Source organism: Mytilus trossulus, chromosome 10 (genome assembly GCF_036588685.1).
Source record: "Mytilus trossulus isolate FHL-02 chromosome 10, PNRI_Mtr1.1.1.hap1, whole genome shotgun sequence".
Taxonomy (NCBI): Eukaryota; Metazoa; Mollusca; class Bivalvia; order Mytilida; family Mytilidae; genus Mytilus; species Mytilus trossulus.
Genome location: NC_086382.1, coordinates 74,385,518 through 74,407,034, shown reverse-complemented (window position 1 = coordinate 74,407,034; position 21,517 = coordinate 74,385,518). Strand labels below are relative to the sequence as shown.

The window sequence follows — 21,517 nt, the reverse complement described above, 5'->3', positions numbered from 1 at the left end:
GATAAAGGCGCGTATAATTGACGAGTTTTTTCCGGTGACGGATGAACTCGAAAGTGGTCTATTCAATGCATGGTGACATTAATTTAGCAGCTGATGAACTTATGTTTGACTCAAGTTGAAACAAATATTAAATATTATTGTCATTTATATTTTCTATATTTCAAGAAGGCAACAACCTAAATAAGTCCCTTTTTCATAATATGAAGATGTGACAATCTAATTGAAATGTTGATCTCTGATTACGTTATACTGCATATGAGATCTAACAACTATCAATATGTAGTTTCACTTTTGTAACCTTTTTTTGACCCTAGAAAGTATTTATATTGACCAATCAAAATCGTCCTAATGAAAGGGCTTCAAAAGAATGTTTGAAGATGGCGACGAAGGATGAAAGAGGATTTGGAAAACGAATAAACAGATATTTTGCCTCATCACAAAGTTTAAGGGCTAAATTGTGAGCAAAGTCAAAGTTTGCATGTATTTTGAAGCACAGAGATTGTATAGTCATGCTTCCTACGGGCAACGGAAAGAGTTTTTAAGTAAATTTTCTTACTTAATTTAACATTGGGCTATTCCAGAAATATTCTGTCCCCCCCCTATGGAAGACATAAGATGTAAAAAAAAAAATCCATGGAAATTTTTTTCACCATTACCAAAATGTTCTGGAATTCCAGATTTTAAACACGTTATAAAACTTAAATGTACTGGATTTTTTTTCATACTGCTGTCAATTTGTCTGGAAATTTAACTGTAAATATTAGAAACAATGCCTATGGAAGACATCAGTTAATTTTTTTTTGTCTGGAATTTATCGGTTTCTTTCTAAATGAGCCAAAAAAACTGGAATTTTATACTAAGTAATTATAAGTAACATATTATATGCAACCGTAACCAAAAGAAAAGAAACTGTGTTTGAAAGTTTCAGGACAAACAAATCCTTGACTACAAGAACTGCTAGCTAACATGTTTACCAGTGTTTAAAAAGGCTTGTTAATGGCTTGACAAAAACACCACTATGCCAGTAGAATTTCAATCTAGCACATGCGTTCTTGTAACCTCGCTGTATATATTTTCTCTATATATCTGTCCCAAGTCAGAAGCCTGTAATTTTAGTGGTTGTCACTTTTACTATATTTCATATTTGTTTTTCATTTAATGTTTTGTACATGTATATCAATTTCAATTTTTGGCCATTGTTTTTTTTTGTCTGTATTGTTTTATAATTGTATCAATAAACCAATTTTTTGAGACGTTTCAGCTTTATTGATACAATTATATAAAGTGTGTTCCCTATTGGAATTTTGAAAACAATGTATTGTTTTACACAGGTCATTTTTAGGCCCATTCTAGCTTACTATGCTGTGTGAGCCTAGGATCAACTGGAGTTATTTATTTTCAAAAATAATAATAAACGAGCCTGTAGCAAGTTCATTTATAGTAATTAAATTGAAAAACAAGAGTTGATATCAAGCAAAATTCAATTTTCACAAGTTGTTAAACCTATTTCTCTTGAGGTCAACACTCTCAAAGTGTGAAATTAAAAATATGTAGTTTTCATTATTACATACTTTTAATGCTAATTACATTTGTAGGTGAAAGTGTCAAAATAATGGGATCAAAAGCACAAACAGCAAATTATAGCTGTTAAGAATGCATATGGGAAAAATGTTAGGAGAGATAATTGATTTGACCACTATTGTATTATAATATATTGGATACATTTACACATTGTTTAAATTTACCACATCAAAAGATTCTTCAGACACTTGTGATATAAACAGGCAAGTTGAAAACTTGACCTTCATCTAAATTTCCAGATTTGATCATATTTAATGAAGCTTGAAATAATGACCATGATAAACTTTTCAGCAGCTCATCCCTACCACTAAATAAATAGTAAATGAAATTAGAGTTCCTGTTTGAAAATGCAAATGATTAAACAACACGACTTAATTGCTGAAGTTCAATTATGAATGCAATAATCATTCCATAAACCTTCAAAGATGAACACTTTGAAAAATACTGGTGTTTTAGATATGAAATGCTTTTGAAAGAATAATGTCTTACTGAAAAATTCCAATATCTTCATAAAAAAAATCAAACCACCCATTTTTTAAAGAAAAAGAACAAAGTTAAAAACAGATCTATGTTTACAATGTATCATTCTTTACTTATCCTTCTCAAGCAGAAAAAACTTCAAAAAGAATTCAGGTAATACTAGCATCTTTTTAAAACAGATTCTACAATAGGTGTCCAATCCCATAAAAACCTATCAATAGGATTCAAAAGAAATAGAACATTGCTGAATTAGTGAAATGAGCTATAAAATTATTTGTATAAACATCACAGTTCCTACAAAATTTCTCACTGTGCAGAACTAATTAAAGACCATCATCATGTAAACCACACATGTAAACTGATATTCTGAAGACAAAATTCTTTTCATGAAACACTGAATTCAACATTTATTGAAATAGTTAGAAAATCTAAAAATCAAATTTTAAATTTCAAATTATATATATTTTTGATAAATAAAAAAAGATATTAATAAACTTTAAACAGTAATAAGAAACATGAAAGAAAAACCCCAAAAAAACCAAAGGGGTCACTAGTCTCTAATGAAGGTTTCCCCTTAATTTTAAACACAATTCTGGGAGAAAATAAACATTGCTACATAGCACTGAGTATCAATGAAATGCCAGAAACATGATTTGCACCAAATATGTGGATATTTGATCAATTTCTATGAAATTATCCCTGATTACAGAAAATGATAATTGAACGTTTAACTTGTACTCTTAATTTATCTTTTCGACTACAAAATTGTGACTTTTTGAATTAAAATGTTGCTTATTTGATTAGTGGTAGCTCTGTAGATCCCCATCTGCATATCTCTTCAATTTAATCATTGCAAGATATGTTTTTATCTTTATTTTAAAAATTAATCAAAATTTGTTCAGGGTTCTATCTTCTGATTATGAGAAAGCTTCTGTCTAGGTTTTGTAAGTTAAAATTCCACAAAAGTTTGACAAAAGTAATTCAAAATCTTTCACTTACCTAAATGTTGACTGTTATATAATATTTCTTAGTGAATTATGGAAGAATGGGTTGAAAATCTTAATTTTACTCTACACGTCAGGTAATTATCAAGAATGAAGAAACAGTTTCCTGAAATTCCTTGAAGGTTTAAGGAGGAAGGTTGTACATGTATCTAAATGCTTAATGAACAAAAATGTAATCATCAGTAAAACACAGCTAGCCCCCCTCTAAATCTGCCTCTGAATGCCTAAAAAATGTATTAAGTTGAGCATTTGGGACCCAAAATATCAAAGAGATTTTGCCAAATACAGCTAACAGCTAAGGTATTCTATTCCTGCAATAAAAAATCATTAGTTTTTGAAAATTTCAAAGTTTTGTAAACAAAATATGTTTATACTGCAAAAAAAATTAGTCCATTATATCAATGAAATATTGAAAAAGAATAAAAAAATCTTTTAATGCTGTCTTTGTATAGAAGAAGCGTCTGTCAGATAACTAAAATTTAACAAATCTTTTTTTTTTTTTTTTTTTAACCAAAAATTAATTTAAAAGTTGATGACACTAGAGAGAATGGCTATGGCAACCCTAGTTTCAGGCTTGACAAATAGTAAATTGTGAAACAGTATGTCTTATTAAGAATGTCAGTTTGTTATGTGTAATGATTTTTTCTCTAATTTAGTCAATTTATCCCTTTCTGCACCCATTGTATAAAAAAATTTAATCAACGTGTGGTTCGTTTGATCTCAGTTCTTCATTGGTTAAAATCCGATTATGACGTCGAATTGTCTTGTTTTCCTCTGAATTTCCTATTGTGACGGCATGAATAAAGGCGGCCATGCCTGATGACGTCACATAGAAAGAACACATCTTTTTGCAGATCAGTCGCAAAGAAGCAAGCAATAAGTTTGCCTGCATATTGTTTAAAAATCATTAGAGAAACAGATTCCACCACCAAACCTCTAGTAATACGATATTTATCCACTCTCGACAGTTAAATTTTAAATATTTAAAACGATCGGCAAGCCTTGCGTTTTAAATGTGAAAATTTAACTGTCTCAAGTGGATAAATATCGTATCACACTCGATGCAGTGGTAGAATCTATATTTATAAACTTTAAAATTTCAAAATTCATGTCAAATTTTAGACATCATTGTTAAGAAAATACATTTTCAGATTATTCAATCGGTAGGAGAACATTGCATTCATTATCATCTTAAGTTTCATTCCAGTTCACAATAAAAATATTTTTGAAAATAGGTTAATTCTTAAAACATCAGTCATTTCTTATTAAATATATTCATGATATTTATTTCTTATTAAATATATTTATTTTTCTTATCTTAGTTATATTTGTACACATGTATATACTTTCATATGAGAATAAAACACTTGAACACAAATTATCAATTTATCAGTAAAAGTTCACATTGCCTTGCATTAATTAAAAAAAAAAGGGGGAGATCTTCTGTGTGTAAAATCAAAAGTCAGTAGACAGTTGGCCACAGATTCTGAAAACAATCTATTTATGTGTAACAGTATTTTGCAATGCATAGTACCCAGCTGGTCATTTCTGGTCATTCATCTACAATATTGTGGTAATTATAGAGGATTTCCTGCTGTGAAGACAAACAAGTGTGTTTGAATAAAGGATGTATCAATTATCTGTTAAATTGGTAAATGTTCTGGCTATTGAGCTGAATTAACCCAAAATCTGCCATTTGTTTATATGTTATAAGCCTAGGACAAACACTAAATTTCATTCTTAAATTTAGGAGAAATTGGTGTTAATTAATGATGAAAAATACAGATTAAATTCTAAATATATATTAGGTCAAATTATCATCTTCTAAATAATATCACAAGTCTGTGAAACTAATGAGATGTCAGTATTAATAATTACTTTTAATATATACATGTATGTTAAAAACTGTCATTAAGGCATCAAAAATTTTGTCAAACCAAATTTTTCTGTTTTTGTCTTCCCTTGTGATAGAATTTTCCTACTGATTCTGAGTCATAGATGCTGTTAATCCAATCATTTGGAAATTTGCACCTGATTTACATTCAACAGTTTTGTATACATGAAACAAGATAAAAATTATAGAATGCACTTCTGTAAATAAAACAAAGATATTGAAATTTCCCTTTGGAAACCTCTTTACAGCTAAAACTGTGCCACTTTAACTATGAAGTTTTGTAATACATTATATCCTAGAATGAAAAGTTGTAAATATGCAAACCTATTTTATTCAAAAGTCAAAACATACAGCTGTGCAGCATATTTTCAACATTTACATGCCCAGAACGACTAAGAGTTTGAACTTATACTATTGAAAGTCTGTACTTCTCCCCCTCCCTCTTTCCCCTTCACTATGGGTCTTCCTCATATTTCAAGTTGGCCCCTACGTACTATAAATGTCAACGTATACTGGTAATATTTCTAAGTTAAAAAATGTATGTCTCTATAAAAAAAAAAAAAATATAGATAAAACATATATATATGGATGATATCATGGAACGAATACATATGTACAATACAAAATATCTACATGTATGAATATTATATACGGTATCCCCCAAAAGAGGCATATGCATGGTTTATTTAAATTTTATCAGTGTAATAGCTACCGTAATTGAAAACAGTACAATATTTTGAATGCTCCTGCTCTCTTAACTACTATTGCTGACAGTGTCAGATCTTTGCCCCTCCCCCATTATTTTGAAGTCTTTTCATGTTTATACATGTACATGGGGAATTGATCAATACTCTTGTGTAATATACCTGGAAATAATGGGTCACCAAATATTTCTGTTCTGGAAAATCTTAATGAATATCAGTAAAAAATTTCTGGAAATTATTCGACCCTTTGAAAATTACATGGAATTTCTTGTGCACCAAGAGACAAAAAGTTTGGATTTTTTTGTCCAGATGGAAAATTTGTTTGGAATTTTAGAAAAAATAAAGGGAAAAAAATCTGGAATTCCAATGTCTTCCATAGGGGGGGGACAGACTAATTCTGGAATAGCCCATTTTAAAAGTCACTTGAAACTGGAGATACACCTAATGACCTATAATTTTCAGAAGTGGAAACATGCTAATGTAGCCCCAGACTTCGAAATGGTGGAAAAATACAAACCTGTAAACTACAGGCCAATATCTTTAACCTGCATACGTTGCAAGCTCATGGAGCATCCCAGACAAAGGTACAAGCCCCCACCCATTAAAATGCCAAAAATAACAATCACTGAAGCAGGTATTACTAAATTAGATGCCAACATGATAATGTAGCCCCAGCTTTCAAAAAGGGGGAAAAATACAAACCCGTAAACTACAGGCCAATATCTTTAACCTGCATATGTTGCAAGCTAATGGAACATATATTTATCAGAGGGGGGCAGGGGGCCGGGCCCCCCCTTTTGGGGAAAAAATTTGGTTGCATATATAGGGATCACTGGAGTGGGCCCCCTCTTAGGTCAGTCAGTGGGCCACCACTAATGAAAATTTCTAGATCTGCCACTAATTATTACAAGTAACATCATGTCTCACCTTGAAAAACATCACATATTATATGATCTTCAGTCTGGCTTCAGAAAATCAAGGTCATGTGAAACACAATTAATAGACTTCATTCACGAACTAGCACGATCAAAATCAAATAATAGTAACACACAAATTGACTTAATCATAATGGACTTCGCTAAAGCGTTCGACAAAGTTTCACATCGTCACCTCCTTTACAAACTCAAATTCTATGGTATTGAAAATAACACACTTAATTGGATTCAGGCATTTTTACAGGACAGAATACAAACAGTAGTCATTAATGGCATTTTCTTCACCTCTGTACCAGTAACATTTGGTGAACCACAAGGAACAGTATTGGGCCCAATACTGTTTTTTATCTTTATAAATGACTTACCGGAATATCTAGAACACAGTACACAGGCACATACACAAATTATGTGGCGGGGTTAAACATGTTAGCTGGATCCCAACCCTCTCCTTAACCTGGGACAGTGGTATAACAGTCATGTGACAGTACAACATAAGATCAATCTATATAAATCAGTTGAAAAAGGCTTAACTCATCAGATAGATAAAAAATACAAGTAGAACAAGTAAAAATAGCTTAGTAACTAAATTCAGGTTTGTGTGCAGGTCCTGCTGACTTACCTATGGGGAGGGGGCTCCAGACATGCTCAGTGATTCGCTATAAAAATATGATTGCCAATGAGACAACTCTCCACAAGAGCTAAAATTACATAGAAGTTAAAATCTCTCTCAATTCATATGTGTACATTGTAACTATATATACACTCCATTCTGAAAACTCAAATCAAGACTAAGGTTGGTAAATTTAACAAAGGTGGATGCAGAGAAGTTAAGAAAGGGGAATGATAAACACTGTTGTGTCAGTGCGCCATTAATGGCTTGTTATTGCACATATATACTTTTACATCATGTACATGTAAACTTACAAATTTTATTTATTTTGGAAAAGGTTGAGTTGTCATGTTCCCATAAACAGCTTATTGTACAACTTGTTATGGAAATTTTTGCCTGTCGTACATGTACATAGTCAACAATATAAATTACAAATTTTGGGATGATTATCAGCTTTTCAACAAATTATTTTTGGACATTTACATATAAAAATGTAACACAATTATATGGGATTAATGAAGACCAATTATAAAACTCTTTAATTTCAGGTTAGTGTCTGATCAAACAGTAGTTTGGACTCCAGTCTGAAAAACCCTAGATTCTGACAATGTTTCTTTCAATTTGTGACTGGGCCAAACAAATTACACGGTGGAGGGAACTCTTAAAACACACAGACAGTGACACAGAAAAAGCCACTACAAGCATCTGAAGATGAATCTGAGAATGGCACTACAGATATAGGTTGTGAACCAGCTCTAGAGTTTCAACATACAGATCTTAGCCTATGGTACATGTATTGTATGTATAATGTATGATATAATACTTTAAATTTATGATCATGATGATAAAGACAAAAAAAGTATCTGGATAGACTTTTAGTTTATTGTCTATTTATTTCATTTATATCTTAAGTTTGTTCTCAAATACATTTTTGATATATATATACCAAAAATTATGTATCACAATATCAACTTTCAATTTCATTAATGATTGAATGAATTAAATTTTCTGTCTTTTTTTGTTTTACAGAATTCTGTCATAAATTATTATTAGATGTGAATTGATGTGCTGAAAACATGGAAAATAAACTTGACCATAAATCATTCTCAAGATGGTTATTCAGTTGTCAAACTGCTTCTTAATAAACAGTTTGCAATTGTAATTAATTATTTTGAATGAGTTAATTTACATCATGTACTGCTGCTGAAAGTTGCTGGATCGTCATAGTCCTGAAGTATGGAAATGGAATAAAAATGTTATATTGCAGCTGGTCTGTTTTAGTCTTCAATAGGATCATGGTATGTTATATAAAAAAGAAGATCTAGTATGATTGCCAATGAAACAAGAGACCAAAATGACACAGAAATTAACAAATTATGACTATAGGACTAAGGTCACAGTACCGCCTTTAACAATGAGCAAAGCCCATGTATACATGGTATATATATATATAATACTTTCCAATATTATGATATCTAAAGAATGTTCCTAAACATGTAATTATTTTTTTTTAAGTCATTTGTAATTACACAATGTAACATGGCCATACATAACAAAATTTCCAATCATACATGGGGATTTACTACATTGAAGAATAGGTCCATCCAATGAAATGATCTGAAAAATAATTACTGTTATACTTTCATACATTTGACGTGAAACTGTACTTATGTATCCCGTCATACTTTGAACCACAGAATTATTTTATCTATTATTATTACTTCTACTGTTAAGTATGTTTTTTGTTATATCTACTTTACGTGACTCTGCATTTATGTATGCCGTTAATTGAACGACAAAATTATTTTTATGATTACCTGTGTGAATTTCAAGCGCACAATTTTACACCAGAACTGAAAACCTTCTATCCTTCACGGGTAGACTTTACATAGATAAATTAAGTCGTATAAGAAAAGCAATATGAGTATGTTAAATTTGATGTATGCCTTTTTGTGCTTCTTCGTTACATTTGTTGTTTTTTACTATAGTGATATTAAGATGATAACACAATATTGACTGTTGTACCCCTATTTTTGACATTTTTACTCTTTGAGTATGTTTGTTTTGTTCATGCATTGTTGACAATGTAATGGAATTTAATGCGATTGTCATACAAGTGAGAGGTTTAGCTAGCTATAGAACCAGGTTCAATCCACCATTTTCTACATTAGAAAATGCCTGTACCAAGTCAGGAATATGACAGTTGTTATCCATTTGTTTGATGTGTTTGGACTTTTGATTTTTGATTTTCCTTTTTGAATTTTCCTCGGAGTTCAGTATTTTTGTATTTTTACTTTTTTTCATACATCATTAATTACAAGGAGAAAGTACCTATGCTTATATATTCCAGACCATATAAGTATTTGGATTGTACGTGTACGGTCCAGTACGAGTATACTCATATGATCTAGTACGAGCTTGACCGTACATGTATTTGGAACATATGGGTTTATTTTAGACACATATTCATCAAAATACTTTTATTGAGTATTTCTTATTAATATAAGACAGTTAAAGGAATAAAGTGGAAAACATTACATCAATTGAAATTGAATAATTCTGTATTTAATTGTCTGTTTCAATCTTATTTTAGCATTCTCGTCCCTGGTGACACTTGCTGACGGAAGGAAAATCATATTTCTTACATTTACATGTTTTGTTCATGCCTGTTCCTTTGCATTTGCACCCATGCTTGTTTTGCAGCAGCATGCAATGAAATTCCTTTTGTTTTACAAATTACATTTTCAATTTTGTATGTCAAAAGTTCTATTGCACTCATAACCTAACAATATGCCAAATAATAGTTTGTATAAAATTGCATCCTTAATAATAATATCAGCAACCCTACATCCAGAGTTACTCTTCTCACAATAACAAATATAAAAAAGAAGATGTGGTATGATTGCCAATGAGACGACTATCTACAAAAACTTTTTCATTCTTTGCCTACTTTTTAACACTATTTTATTATAGTTTTTAGTTTTTTTGGAACAGATTTTTATATAATTTATGTCCATTTTCTTCCGTGATATACTGTACAGGAGATTAACTTTTAAATTACATTAATTTTTTGTTTCAATTACAATTGAACTTTTTATATTAATTTAAGATTTCGGTTATGTTGAACTGTGATGTTTATACTTTTAATGATATACATGTATATGTATCGAATAAACTTGACCAACGTCTTATAATCTGGCAGACTGTAAGTGTACATTCAGACCATATGCATATTTTGAAAAAGTATTCAAATATGGATCGGACCTAACTCTTTATTATTATTTAAATGATATATATGTAAGAGGGGGGAAATTTAGATATTTGTGCAACTGATTAGTGGATAAGGTACATCCTACATTTGATTTGCAAGAATTTGGATTGATCGTTTGTCAACAACAATTCATAGTAATGAGGGAATTTTTTTTTTATTTCATTTGACTTTTTAATATTTTTTGTTGTTGTTATTTGTTTGAATCCTATTAAGTATCCTGAATTTTGGTCATTGCTTTATATATGGTATAGAGGCATTTACCACATGCACATCTAGGTTGCCCAAATTTCAAAAGTGTCATAGGTTTGATATATTGGTTTTGAGACGGAACTTTTTGCAGATAGGGGTGTGTGTCACCGGATACATGTATCAATTTTGTTTCATTATTGAACATATTGTTTTATTTGTGTTATCAGTGTTATATGTTTCACATTCATATCATATTCATGTTTCTTGACGATTGATGACAAATAGTTTTGCGCTGCATATTTTGAAACAATTTATTGCTTTGTACATTATGTTTGGTTTTACGTACTGAATATTTAAATTAGTACAATAGAAAATTAAAGCAATTCTTTATTATTTAAACTTTATTTATATATATTCAAATGGCATGAGTTGTGCATGAACTCAAAGCGCATCAAAATAAACCATATATACATGTACACTAATATAAGCACTTTTCGAGATAGTCACTGGTCCATATTATACACTCAGGAAGGTGGAAGACGAAAGTCACCGCTTCAGGTACAAAATGTACTTGTAACTTTATATATTCTTTTAGCCTTGTTTAAAATGTTTCAATTAAAGTAAAGTTACTTTAGGTTTTTCAAATATATAGAATTCAGTGTGGCTTGAAAGCCACATTTTGGTATGCAAGTTAATGACAGAATAGAGCTCTGTTGCATGCAAATATTTTAGTCAAATATATTGTTCATATTTATTGGAACACAATTGTAAACTTAGTTTACAATTTTTATACTTTCAGATTAATATAATAGGGTATCTTAAAATTGGACAACTCGGTTAATGCAGAAAATGGCCCACACTTATCACCACGCCTAAAGTCTTTGTGCTTTATGGTGTCTTAATCTTCACCCTAGTCTGTGATATTGGTGTCCCATTTTTCCTGCAACAATAATTTGCCCTTAAGAAACTCCAATCTCCACCACAAAACATATGCATCAATTGAACTGCCCATCTTAATTCTATACTATAATAAATGCCACACTGAGCAAACCCTGAACAGTTGATACTGCCTGATTTTGGATTCAAGCAAATGTTGTCATAGTTCTTGAAAAAAAACAAATATAAACCCCTTAAAGAAATTGGAGAGAAAAAACACCACCCCCTTGGAATAATTTCCTCCAAACTCAATGCCTGCCTTTCATTTGTAGTATGGAACCATGTTTATTTTCGGGGTTCGTAAACTCGGTAAATTGTAACAAAACCCTGCGATTGAAAGTTGGCTACGGGTTCGTTTTATCGAAAAAAAAGGGGGGGCTGAGCGGAACAAATTAAGATTATTCATGTCTGTTTAAGCTTCCCACTTAGAGAAACATCTCAATTGAATGTTATTTTGTAATGTTAATTCGATGTCAATGTCTACAAAACTGCTTTATTCATCGACTTTGTTTTTGAAGCGAGTAACAAACTGTCGGGCTTTATCTTTCGATGTTCTCTGGACATATCCTCATGATATAGATAAGCCATATTATACATTTAGGTATCGAATGGACTGCAAAGATTTGTTAAGATTGATTCTAATTGGTTTAAAAAGTCACGTGTGAAATCCTCAGAAGTGAAACTACATATTGATAGTTGTTAGATCTCATATACAGTATAACGTAATCAGAGATCAACATTTCAATTAGATTGAAGATGTGACATTGTTTCTTTGACATAAGCTCTATATAATTTTTTCATAATTTTCGAATGACTTATTTACTTAGTCAAGATAAATGAAATAGTTAGTATCTATATATTACATTTTGGTGAAGTGATTATCTTAAATTTCAGTTTATCTCGATTTGTCACTAAAAAGTAACTATTTCACCCCAAAATTCGTATGTTGATAAAAAGAATTCGGTATTATTTATAATGATATTTTATATACTGTCTAAAATAGTGAAAACCCGATTTATTTATATATTTACTATAATTAATAGAAAACAATCAGTTCTTGCCGATTTTTGTCACAAAAATGCAGTTTTTAACCCAAAATTACTCTTTTTCAAAACTTTTTTCCCAATGTTGCCACTATTATAGGTAGTTCTCATAACTGTTATCTTATTTTTACACTCATTTCTTATCGTTTTGTCATAATAATAAAATATAAGAAATTTTCCAGTTTTCAGCGATTTTTGTTCAAAAACATATATTTTGACCCAAAAATACCCGAAAATTAGCCCATCGATTTCTGTCGATTTTTTATATGTTCAATAGAATATGTCAATAGATCGAATTATGACAAGAAACCTTTTGTTGCAATTTGTTTGAGGTTGGGTGATTTTTTGGGCTAGTTTGACTGGACACCGTCTTTGCAATTGTTGTCGTAGTGTTCCGTCCATATGCCTTGATTCCTATGGTTGACGTGGGTTGCTGTTAATGTGCTTTGGTTAATCCAATGATTGTTGTAGGGTGTTGTTCATGAAACTTGATTCTAATGGTTGCCATAGGGTGCCATTCATGTGCCTTGATTATAATTGTTGCCGTAGTGGCGATAGGTCCTGCAATAGGGGTAGACTTACTTTTTTCGCTGAGACGTGGCTATGTATTTTTACATCCCGAACAAGCCTCATTTAAAATCAAAGTTGAAAATATGGTAACTTTATTTCTTTCCGTATAAATTTAAAATAAATAGTGTTTAATTTAAAAAATAAAATTGACCTGAATAAAATCGATTGACTAATTAAATTGAAATAGTTGGTTTTCGACATTAGTTTAAAACTATAAATTTAGTCATTGCCTAGATTAAATTCCAAAAAATAATCTGTAATCAATAAATGCATAAATATTTAACTCCCAATTGACTTCTTTTAACTGTCATGTGACTATAGATAAACCCGATCTAGATTATTGTGGATTAATACGGTTATCGCTCAATATGTGAAGTGGGAATGGAAATAATCCAAACAGTTCGTCAATCTCTGGCCAATACAGACCAGTTAATTATAAACCCTACAATGGCATAGATTTGTATAGAGGTAGAAATATAACTATTTATTTACATAGTCAAGATTTAATACCTATCTGATTTTTTGAGTTGACAAAAGTTACATTTAAAATGATAATTACACGGATCAGTTTCGACAGGATATGGATACGCGAGGACATTTAACGTTTTTATCGTTCTACCAAGGATAAAAAGGTTTGTGATTAACATCTGATATAATTAGCTTATATTTAAATTGTCAAATAATATTTAGATGGGTTTATTTTACACTTGGACGTAAACCATGGGGATGTACTATCGTGACGGTGGGGTAAGTTTCATAAGACAATGGCTATTATAAAAAAATATATAGTACTATATTCTACTCAAATATCAAATTATATTTCTATGTACACATCCATTCATTTTTTTAAGTAATACGAACGTAAAGAAGTACATATGTTTTTTTGTGATCTTATTGTACATAGCACAGCAAATAATTTTAGTCCGAAATTTTTTAGACTGTACACAGAGCTAAAACTGTTTCAGCCTTATTCAAAGTGCGAGTAGCATGTTTTGAATTTTGGGAGAAATTGCTGTAATGAAGCAGCATCATTCATTTTTTGATGGTATAGAAAATCTTACGACGGAAGTTCATTCTAAATTATGCAATGAGAGATTCATTGCCCTGCTAATTTCAGTTCAGAAAATTTACATAAGGGATACTTTTCAAAAAAATAATAACAAATGAATAGTGTGTTTGTTATTGTACATTTAGCAGCCCGGCTATTAAAAATAATTACCAGCTTTCTTCCGAAATCTATTTGACTTTTGATTTCATTTTGTATAAGTTGAAACTGCGCTATAAAGGAAGTAAAATAGAATATCACATGGTATATTGGTTTCCATTTCAAAGACGTATATATAATTGTGTTGCGCCCTGCTTCGAGTACAAACATTCCTACCAGTAATTCATGAAACCCAATAAATTTCTTTGATGTTGGCGTATTGGTCTTGACAGTGAAGTTATAACATTTAGCTACATATAATTGATTAGTAAATGTAGATTGTGTTTTAAAAATTGTATACAGTTCAAAACTGAGTTGAAGGTTGAACTGTTATATTATGTTATCATTTGAAAAAGAAGTTGTTTTAAATCATGTCAATGGGTACCAAAAAAACAAGCCTTGCAAAGGCAATCTGCGGACTAGACACATACACAAATATTTGTCGGTGCTTTTGGAGAGTGCTTGGCATTCTGTTGTATTTAATGTCGTCATTACACAAACATACTGCCATACAAGTGAAGTCTACGTGGTTATTCCACAACTAACGATGAGAGCAAGTACAAACAGGAACAAAAATATTAACATATTTGAACTTTGATAAAGATAAAGTGTGAGTTGATTCCCAGCACTTGCATTTATACATGTACATGTAGCAGCAAATAATTACAGCAGAATGTTACTGTTACTGGTGTGTCCAAATGCTTTTCTCGATGACCTTCAAGTTCGAAAAGTCTTCGATTCGATAATATTTTAAAATATTAAACTGGTATTAATGTTTGTATTGTTGGATATACCAGTTTTATACAGCTAAAGGTGGCTTTGATATTAATTATTACCACTCCTATACAGATAGGTGACTTCATTGTCTGTTTCCACCAGTGTATAGAGCTATGATGTTTCCTTGTGTACAATTTGATCCTACAAGTACCGGTATTATAGAGCCATGTTTTTTATACCCCACCTACGATAGCAAAGGGGCATTTTTTTTTGGTGTGCGTCCGTCTGTTCGTTCGTCCGTCTGTCCCGTTTCAGGTTAAAGTTTTTGGTCAAGGTAATTTTTTGATGCAGTTGAAGTCCAATCAACTTCAAACTGAATATACATGTTCCCTATGATTTGATCTTTTTAATTTAATGCCAAATAAGATTTTTGACCCCATTTCAAGGTCCACTGAACATAGAAAATGAAAGTGCAAGTTTCAAGTTAAAGTGTTCGTCAAGGTAGTTTTTGAGGAAGTTGAAGTCCAATCAGCTTGAAACTTATTACACATGTCCCTTATGATATGATCTTTCTAATTTGAAGGCCAAATTAGATTTGTATCCAACTTTCACAGTCCACTGAATATAGAAAATGTGCGAGTGGGACATCCGTGTACTGTGGACACATTCTTGTTTCAATTATGCTTTCAATTGTGTTTCACCGCTATTATAGATCTATAGTTTATTTCTACTAGACTCATTAATGTTCTTTTTTCAATTTTGCTCCAGTGACCACTGGACGAGTTTTAAGTGGCAGTGTAACTAGTTTTCCTGTCAAATGTTCATGTGCTTATTGAATGTCTTTCTCCTTTAGGGCTTGATTTTAATAGACATTAATTTAGTTTTTCTCTCAGCGATAAAGAACTTGGCATATTATATAGACCGAAAACTGTCTTTTTGTCATTTCATATCTTTATATATTGATTCCTTTTGATATTATGTCATTTGATTGCTATCTCATTTACTTATACCAATACTTATATCTTGTATGTGTTATGATTACGTGGTTTTTATAATAAAAGTCATATAATTGTGTCATTTAAAGTTCGTAAGTAATCTAAAAAAACTTCTCTTAATGAATAAAAATGAATTTCAACATTGTAGACAGTGACATAATCCATTTAATGTCAAGTTGCATTTAAAACTTTTAAAGTAGGCTTTTAATAAGTCCTGTGAAAATATAAATCTCTTTAAAAAATATGAAAAATGAAAATGAAAATAAATACAGGGGTATATTAATAAATTAGAGATATGTTTTGTTGTCCTAAAATCTGACATTCTAGCCCATGTACAGTGAGACACACTGATATGATACCTTGTGTAAAGTGATTCTTCTTAAATCTATGGACACATCTTACCGACGTACTTTCAATTTAAAGGAGAACTGTTGTCACTTTTCTTTACATAAGTTTAAGGAATCGTCACAGTTATAAAATCTCTTTACATAATATTGCACCAATAAGGTTTTTTTTTATCATAAATTATTTGGCAGTTAATTGTATCCCCCTCCCAATCCCCTAAAAGACACGACTGTAAGCCTGTATATACATTGTAGTTTAACAATACAAAATGGTATTGTCTCTACACTGTGAATTTAGACTCAATACTCATCTATATTTAAATATTCAATTTTAATTATTGCATAACTGACACCGATCTGATATAAATTATACATTAAACATAAATGATATGCAAGTTTTTTTTCAATGACAATTTGCTCCAATATAGACCTATTTTTATAATCTAGATTTTGGCACATATTTGGTTACATGGTATGTACTACTTTGCCAAGTTTAACAAAGGATTAAAGAGTCTGTTGTTGAAATAAGTTAATCTTAATTAACTGTTAGCAAGATTGGATTAAAACTTGTTTAAGCTTATTATAACGGATAACGAGTATTAAAAACAATCTGTCACACTTGCATAAATACCTACCATCAAAAGTAGTCTTATACCTACATGCTTGTTTTACCAATAACAAAGTACGTGTTTTTGTTATTTATTATTTTTATAAACCTTTGTATTCTCGTGTGGAATTGATTTTAGTGCCATTAAAATTAAAGTGTCTAAAGAAGCCAATATCTGGTGGTAGGTAATTAAACAATGATCCTATATCGTTTATATATCGAATTGTTGTTAATAATTTATACTTGATCAGTGATATTCTTTTGAGAACCAAACACATTTTATCTTTCATCTCATATGCTTTACAACTAAACCGATTCAATATAATATAGTCTGGGTTGACAAACAGGGTTAACAAACTATGCAACATAATCATGTGAATTGTTCGTATAACTAAGTAAAACACCTGAAATTGGTAAGTGTTTACTTTATAAGAGCAATTATGCTAAAACGGATTTAAATTTACTTTTTATTTCAATTTCGATAAGCTTCCATAAAATTGCAGGTTAATGCAATCAAACGTAAATTTTCCATTTTTAATAAAGTATCCAGATTTAAGTTGTTTGTGTTTGATTGTTCGATTTCCTTTGTATTTAATAGTTCTGGTATGTCGTTTTTCTATTTCTGTTTCTTTCTCTTTTCTTTTCCTTTAACGTTCTTGTTATTTTGTCTCTCAAGTACCGTCGTTTAAACCGTAGGCACACATCTGGATAAACACATTTTACAACGCATATTTTCAGGTGGGATATCTCAGCCTGGCAGACGACTATTCCATACAAACTATTATTATAACTTGGTTTTCACATTACCAAAATGTTTTTATCTTTTGTTTTGTTTTATAGATGGTGATGACAACAAACAAGAAGAACGGATACTTCCCAGACAGAAGTAGAATCGAAAATTGTTTACGTGCTTCACCGGAACCGGGTCCTTTTTTACGATGTCCTGTGTCTACTCCTTTGAACTCACATCGACCTATTCGTCAGAAAATACCTGAGAGTTTGACTTTTGTGTCTCTAGATTTTAGTAAAGTCAAGAGTTTTCCAAAAGGTCAGCCACATAGAGGTCCACATGGATTTCGATTAAATACAAATAGGAATATGAGAGCAGACAATCTTGCGAGGAGAAAGAATTTTGATTACTATTACGTTGATCAAGCATTTCAAAACAGATTAGCTGCATATTCAAATTCAAAATGGCTGAGGTCCTTGTGTTCCCAGCCGGTTCCTGAAATATTTCACAAATATCGACGAAAAGGGGAAATGTTGGATGAACCTTTACAAGTGCCAAGGTCATATTCCACACCTGGTGAGCGTTCTATACATGACGGATGGGATCTAAATAGCAGACGTGGAACCCGGGAACATTCAGCTTTTTCATCCAATCCAATATCTACCAATAATTCAAACTCGCCTCAGCTAACAATAATTTCACGATCTTGTACAACTGTAAATATTACTCCACACACAACAATAGAAAGTAGGGGAGAATCTCTGCCACATCAACCGTCTCCAAATCCAGTGGAATCATTGGATGCCGAAGAAGAGAGTGTATTTCAACCGTCACCTCAACCTACGCCACGAACATCTCCAATCAAACGTGAACCAATTAGCGAAATTCGACTTCCGACAGGATATAGTCCGCTCATTGATGAATCAATTTACGAACATTTTGAGCGAAAGGAAATGAAACTTCCTGATATTAATGCAGCAAAAACTACAACAAATTCTTTTCCATCAAAACCACGGAAGGTTTTAATTGAAGGAAATAGACAGTCCGTTAGCAATGAACAGAGGTTAAAAGGTCATGGATCACCAGCGTTAGGAAAATCGGGCTACTTGAGCAAAAAACCGGTTTCTTCGTTAAATGAAATCCAAGAAAACATGTATAATTTTGGCTAAGTTTGTGTTCAGTGTTAACGTAATGATATCTTCTTAACATGGCAGGATTATAACAAGTCTAGTTTCGCTAGAAAACCCCCCAAATAAATCAAAATATTTAATAAAGAAAATAAAAATGAAGTGTCAACTTTCCATCTGAACATTCCTAAATATGTACACCATGCAGCACGCATATTTGAAAATACACATAAATTTGTGAATTAAATTTGAAAGTATCTCCTTAATTACTCATTGATATATCGTCCTGAACATGCACGAGCTATATGCCACTGGACGTTAAACAACCAATAGTCAATCAATCATACATTCATATTGAATAGAGGATATAAAGTTCACATTGTGTGTGTAAAAGGCTCGTCAATTGAGTGTACATTTTTGTAATTAATGATATATTGTAAACTTGCATTAATTTACAGATATGTTTAAAGTCGCAAAATCTGAAATCTTACTGCCATTTAGTTTGTTGTGAATTGCTATGCTTTTCAGAGATTTAAACTTGTACTTTCTATCACTGTCCATATTATTGTGAAACGAAATGTACATAAAACATGATTTACGAAGCTAATAAATGATCGTTTTATGAAGTGGTAGTGACTCAATAAGTTCTTAGAATAAAACGGTAGATAAATTGATGCGAAATTTATACATTGTACGTCATTGAGACTGCACCAAAGCAACAAATTTATCCCAAAAAGTCATGTATAAATGTATGAAAAATGTGGATGGGTAAATGTTATTGAGACAGGAACCCTATACCCAATCAGCCAAACAAGATCTATAGAGGTCTGACATCACAAGAACAGAGAATTAATCATGCGGCGGGAAAACTTCTCAAACCTCAATTATTTGTCTCCATAAGTGGAATAACAAAAGATTTAGAAGAACAAAAATACCTTAAAAGCATACGATACAGTTAAAATAAATCTTTTCCAAACATGTACAGTTCGAAGACGCGAAAGATGACATGGCACTTTAACGACTTTATTACCTCCACTGAAACTATTGTATGCCCTTAACATGTTTAGTTTAATCATATTAATTAAGTGTTGTGTCGTCTATTGTTTTTCTTTTTTCATTTTGCAAGAGTTATCTCCCTTTTCAATGCAAATCTCCATAGGTATTCTAAATGGTGATTTTTTTAGTCTTCCTCAAGTTAGATTTTATGGGAATTTTTTTCTGTGTATATTTGGGGTATAATGCTAAAGATTAAATCTTTAAAATCTCCTGTTGCAATTACTTTCGGGTTAGTGTCAAATTTATGCCAGACTGATTTTGTCTATTTGTGGTTTGTTTGTCCCTCATGTATGTCCCGCTTTTAATTTCACCCTTCTTGATATATCCTTATATTTTTCAAATGTAGGTTTCCGGTTCTGCCTCGTTGAGATTGAGGGTAACACAAAAAAACATATTGAAACCGGCGGAGTTGCATGTCAAGTAGATTGCTATTGTATATGAATATTTAAATATTTATTGTGTAATTCACTGTAAGCTGTTTAGGAGCACATTAAGTCAGAGTAATTGCTTTGTAAACCACTTAATTGCATAACATTTCTACACAGTATATTATTTAACATACAGACCAGATGTAACATATATATATGTTAATCTTAATCTTGATGTATGCTCTTAAATACAAATAAGAAAAACTTTATCTAAATATTCATTGCATAGTGCATGTTTTGACATTATCATCATCTGAATAAAACAAAAATCGAGATTAAATTAATATTGTATAGAAAAAGACATTAAATTGTCTTTTGGATACTGATAGCAGTCCCATGATAACCGTTAACCCCGTAGGTATATATGATGAGCCTATGTCTGCTATTAGTAGCGAATATCAAGTACATGCATTTACATATAAAAAAGAAGATGTGGTATGATTGCCAATGAGACAGCTGTCCACAAGAGACCAAAATGACACATATATTAACAGCTATATGTCACCATACGGCCGTCAACAATGAGCAAAGCCCACACCGCATAGTCAGCTATTAAAGGCCCCGATATGACAATATAACAAATTCAAACGAGAAAACAATTCAACATGACAATATTGTAGAGGAAACAAAATATTCTCTGAGGTTTCATTTCTACGTTAGAGGACTAATGCTCACTATAGGCCATGTCATGTCAATCCCTCATTTAAAAGTTAATGAACCATAGTCGTTACAAACACAAAAAGTATCGATTATAAATGTGAACGCCAATCACAAGTCTCGACTACAAAAGACTTACCGGTAAGGTTCGAATCTAAAACGTTAACACTAAAGTAAAGAACAAAGTTGAAGAGAATTCAGAATCTATAATTTCAAAAGGTTTGACTAAGTAAAGCTGACTCTAAGTTATCTATTTCTGGTGTAGAAAATCCTTAAAAATATGCCTTTAATCTTGTTGTTCGGTGTGAGCCAAGGCTCCGTGTTGAAGGCCGTACATTGACCTATAATGGTTTACTTGTTTTTAAATTGTTATTTGGATGGAGAGTTGTCTCATTGACACTCACACCACATCTTCCTATATCTATCTAATCTACT

The 21,517-nt window shown here is 31.4% G+C and overlaps 1 protein-coding gene and 1 long non-coding RNA gene across 5 annotated transcripts; both read left to right on the top strand.

The window, feature by feature from the left end:
- The first annotated feature begins 370 nt into the window (after nucleotides 1–370).
- LOC134688563 (uncharacterized) lies at nucleotides 371–10,246 on the top strand. The gene is made up of 3 exons (XR_010101829.1): nucleotides 371–457; nucleotides 7,757–8,006; nucleotides 9,802–10,246. It is a non-coding gene; the product is annotated as an uncharacterized LOC134688563 (long non-coding RNA).
- Nucleotides 10,247–13,552: 3,306 nt separating this feature from the next.
- LOC134688554 (uncharacterized) lies at nucleotides 13,553–19,992 on the top strand. 4 transcript variants are annotated; one of them, XM_063549356.1, is made up of 2 exons: nucleotides 13,553–13,685; nucleotides 17,925–19,990. In XM_063549356.1, the coding sequence occupies exon 2, from the start codon at nucleotides 17,925–17,927 to the stop codon at nucleotides 18,981–18,983; it is 1,059 nt and encodes a 352-aa protein (XP_063405426.1). In that variant the 5' UTR covers nucleotides 13,553–13,685; the 3' UTR covers nucleotides 18,984–19,990. The 4 variants fall into 4 exon arrangements, with proteins under 4 accessions (XP_063405426.1, XP_063405424.1, XP_063405425.1 ...); XM_063549354.1 differs by having other exon boundaries at nucleotides 13,556–13,964; nucleotides 17,925–19,991; XM_063549355.1 differs by having other exon boundaries at nucleotides 13,557–13,849; nucleotides 17,925–19,989.
- The last annotated feature ends 1,525 nt before the right edge of the window (nucleotides 19,993–21,517 follow it).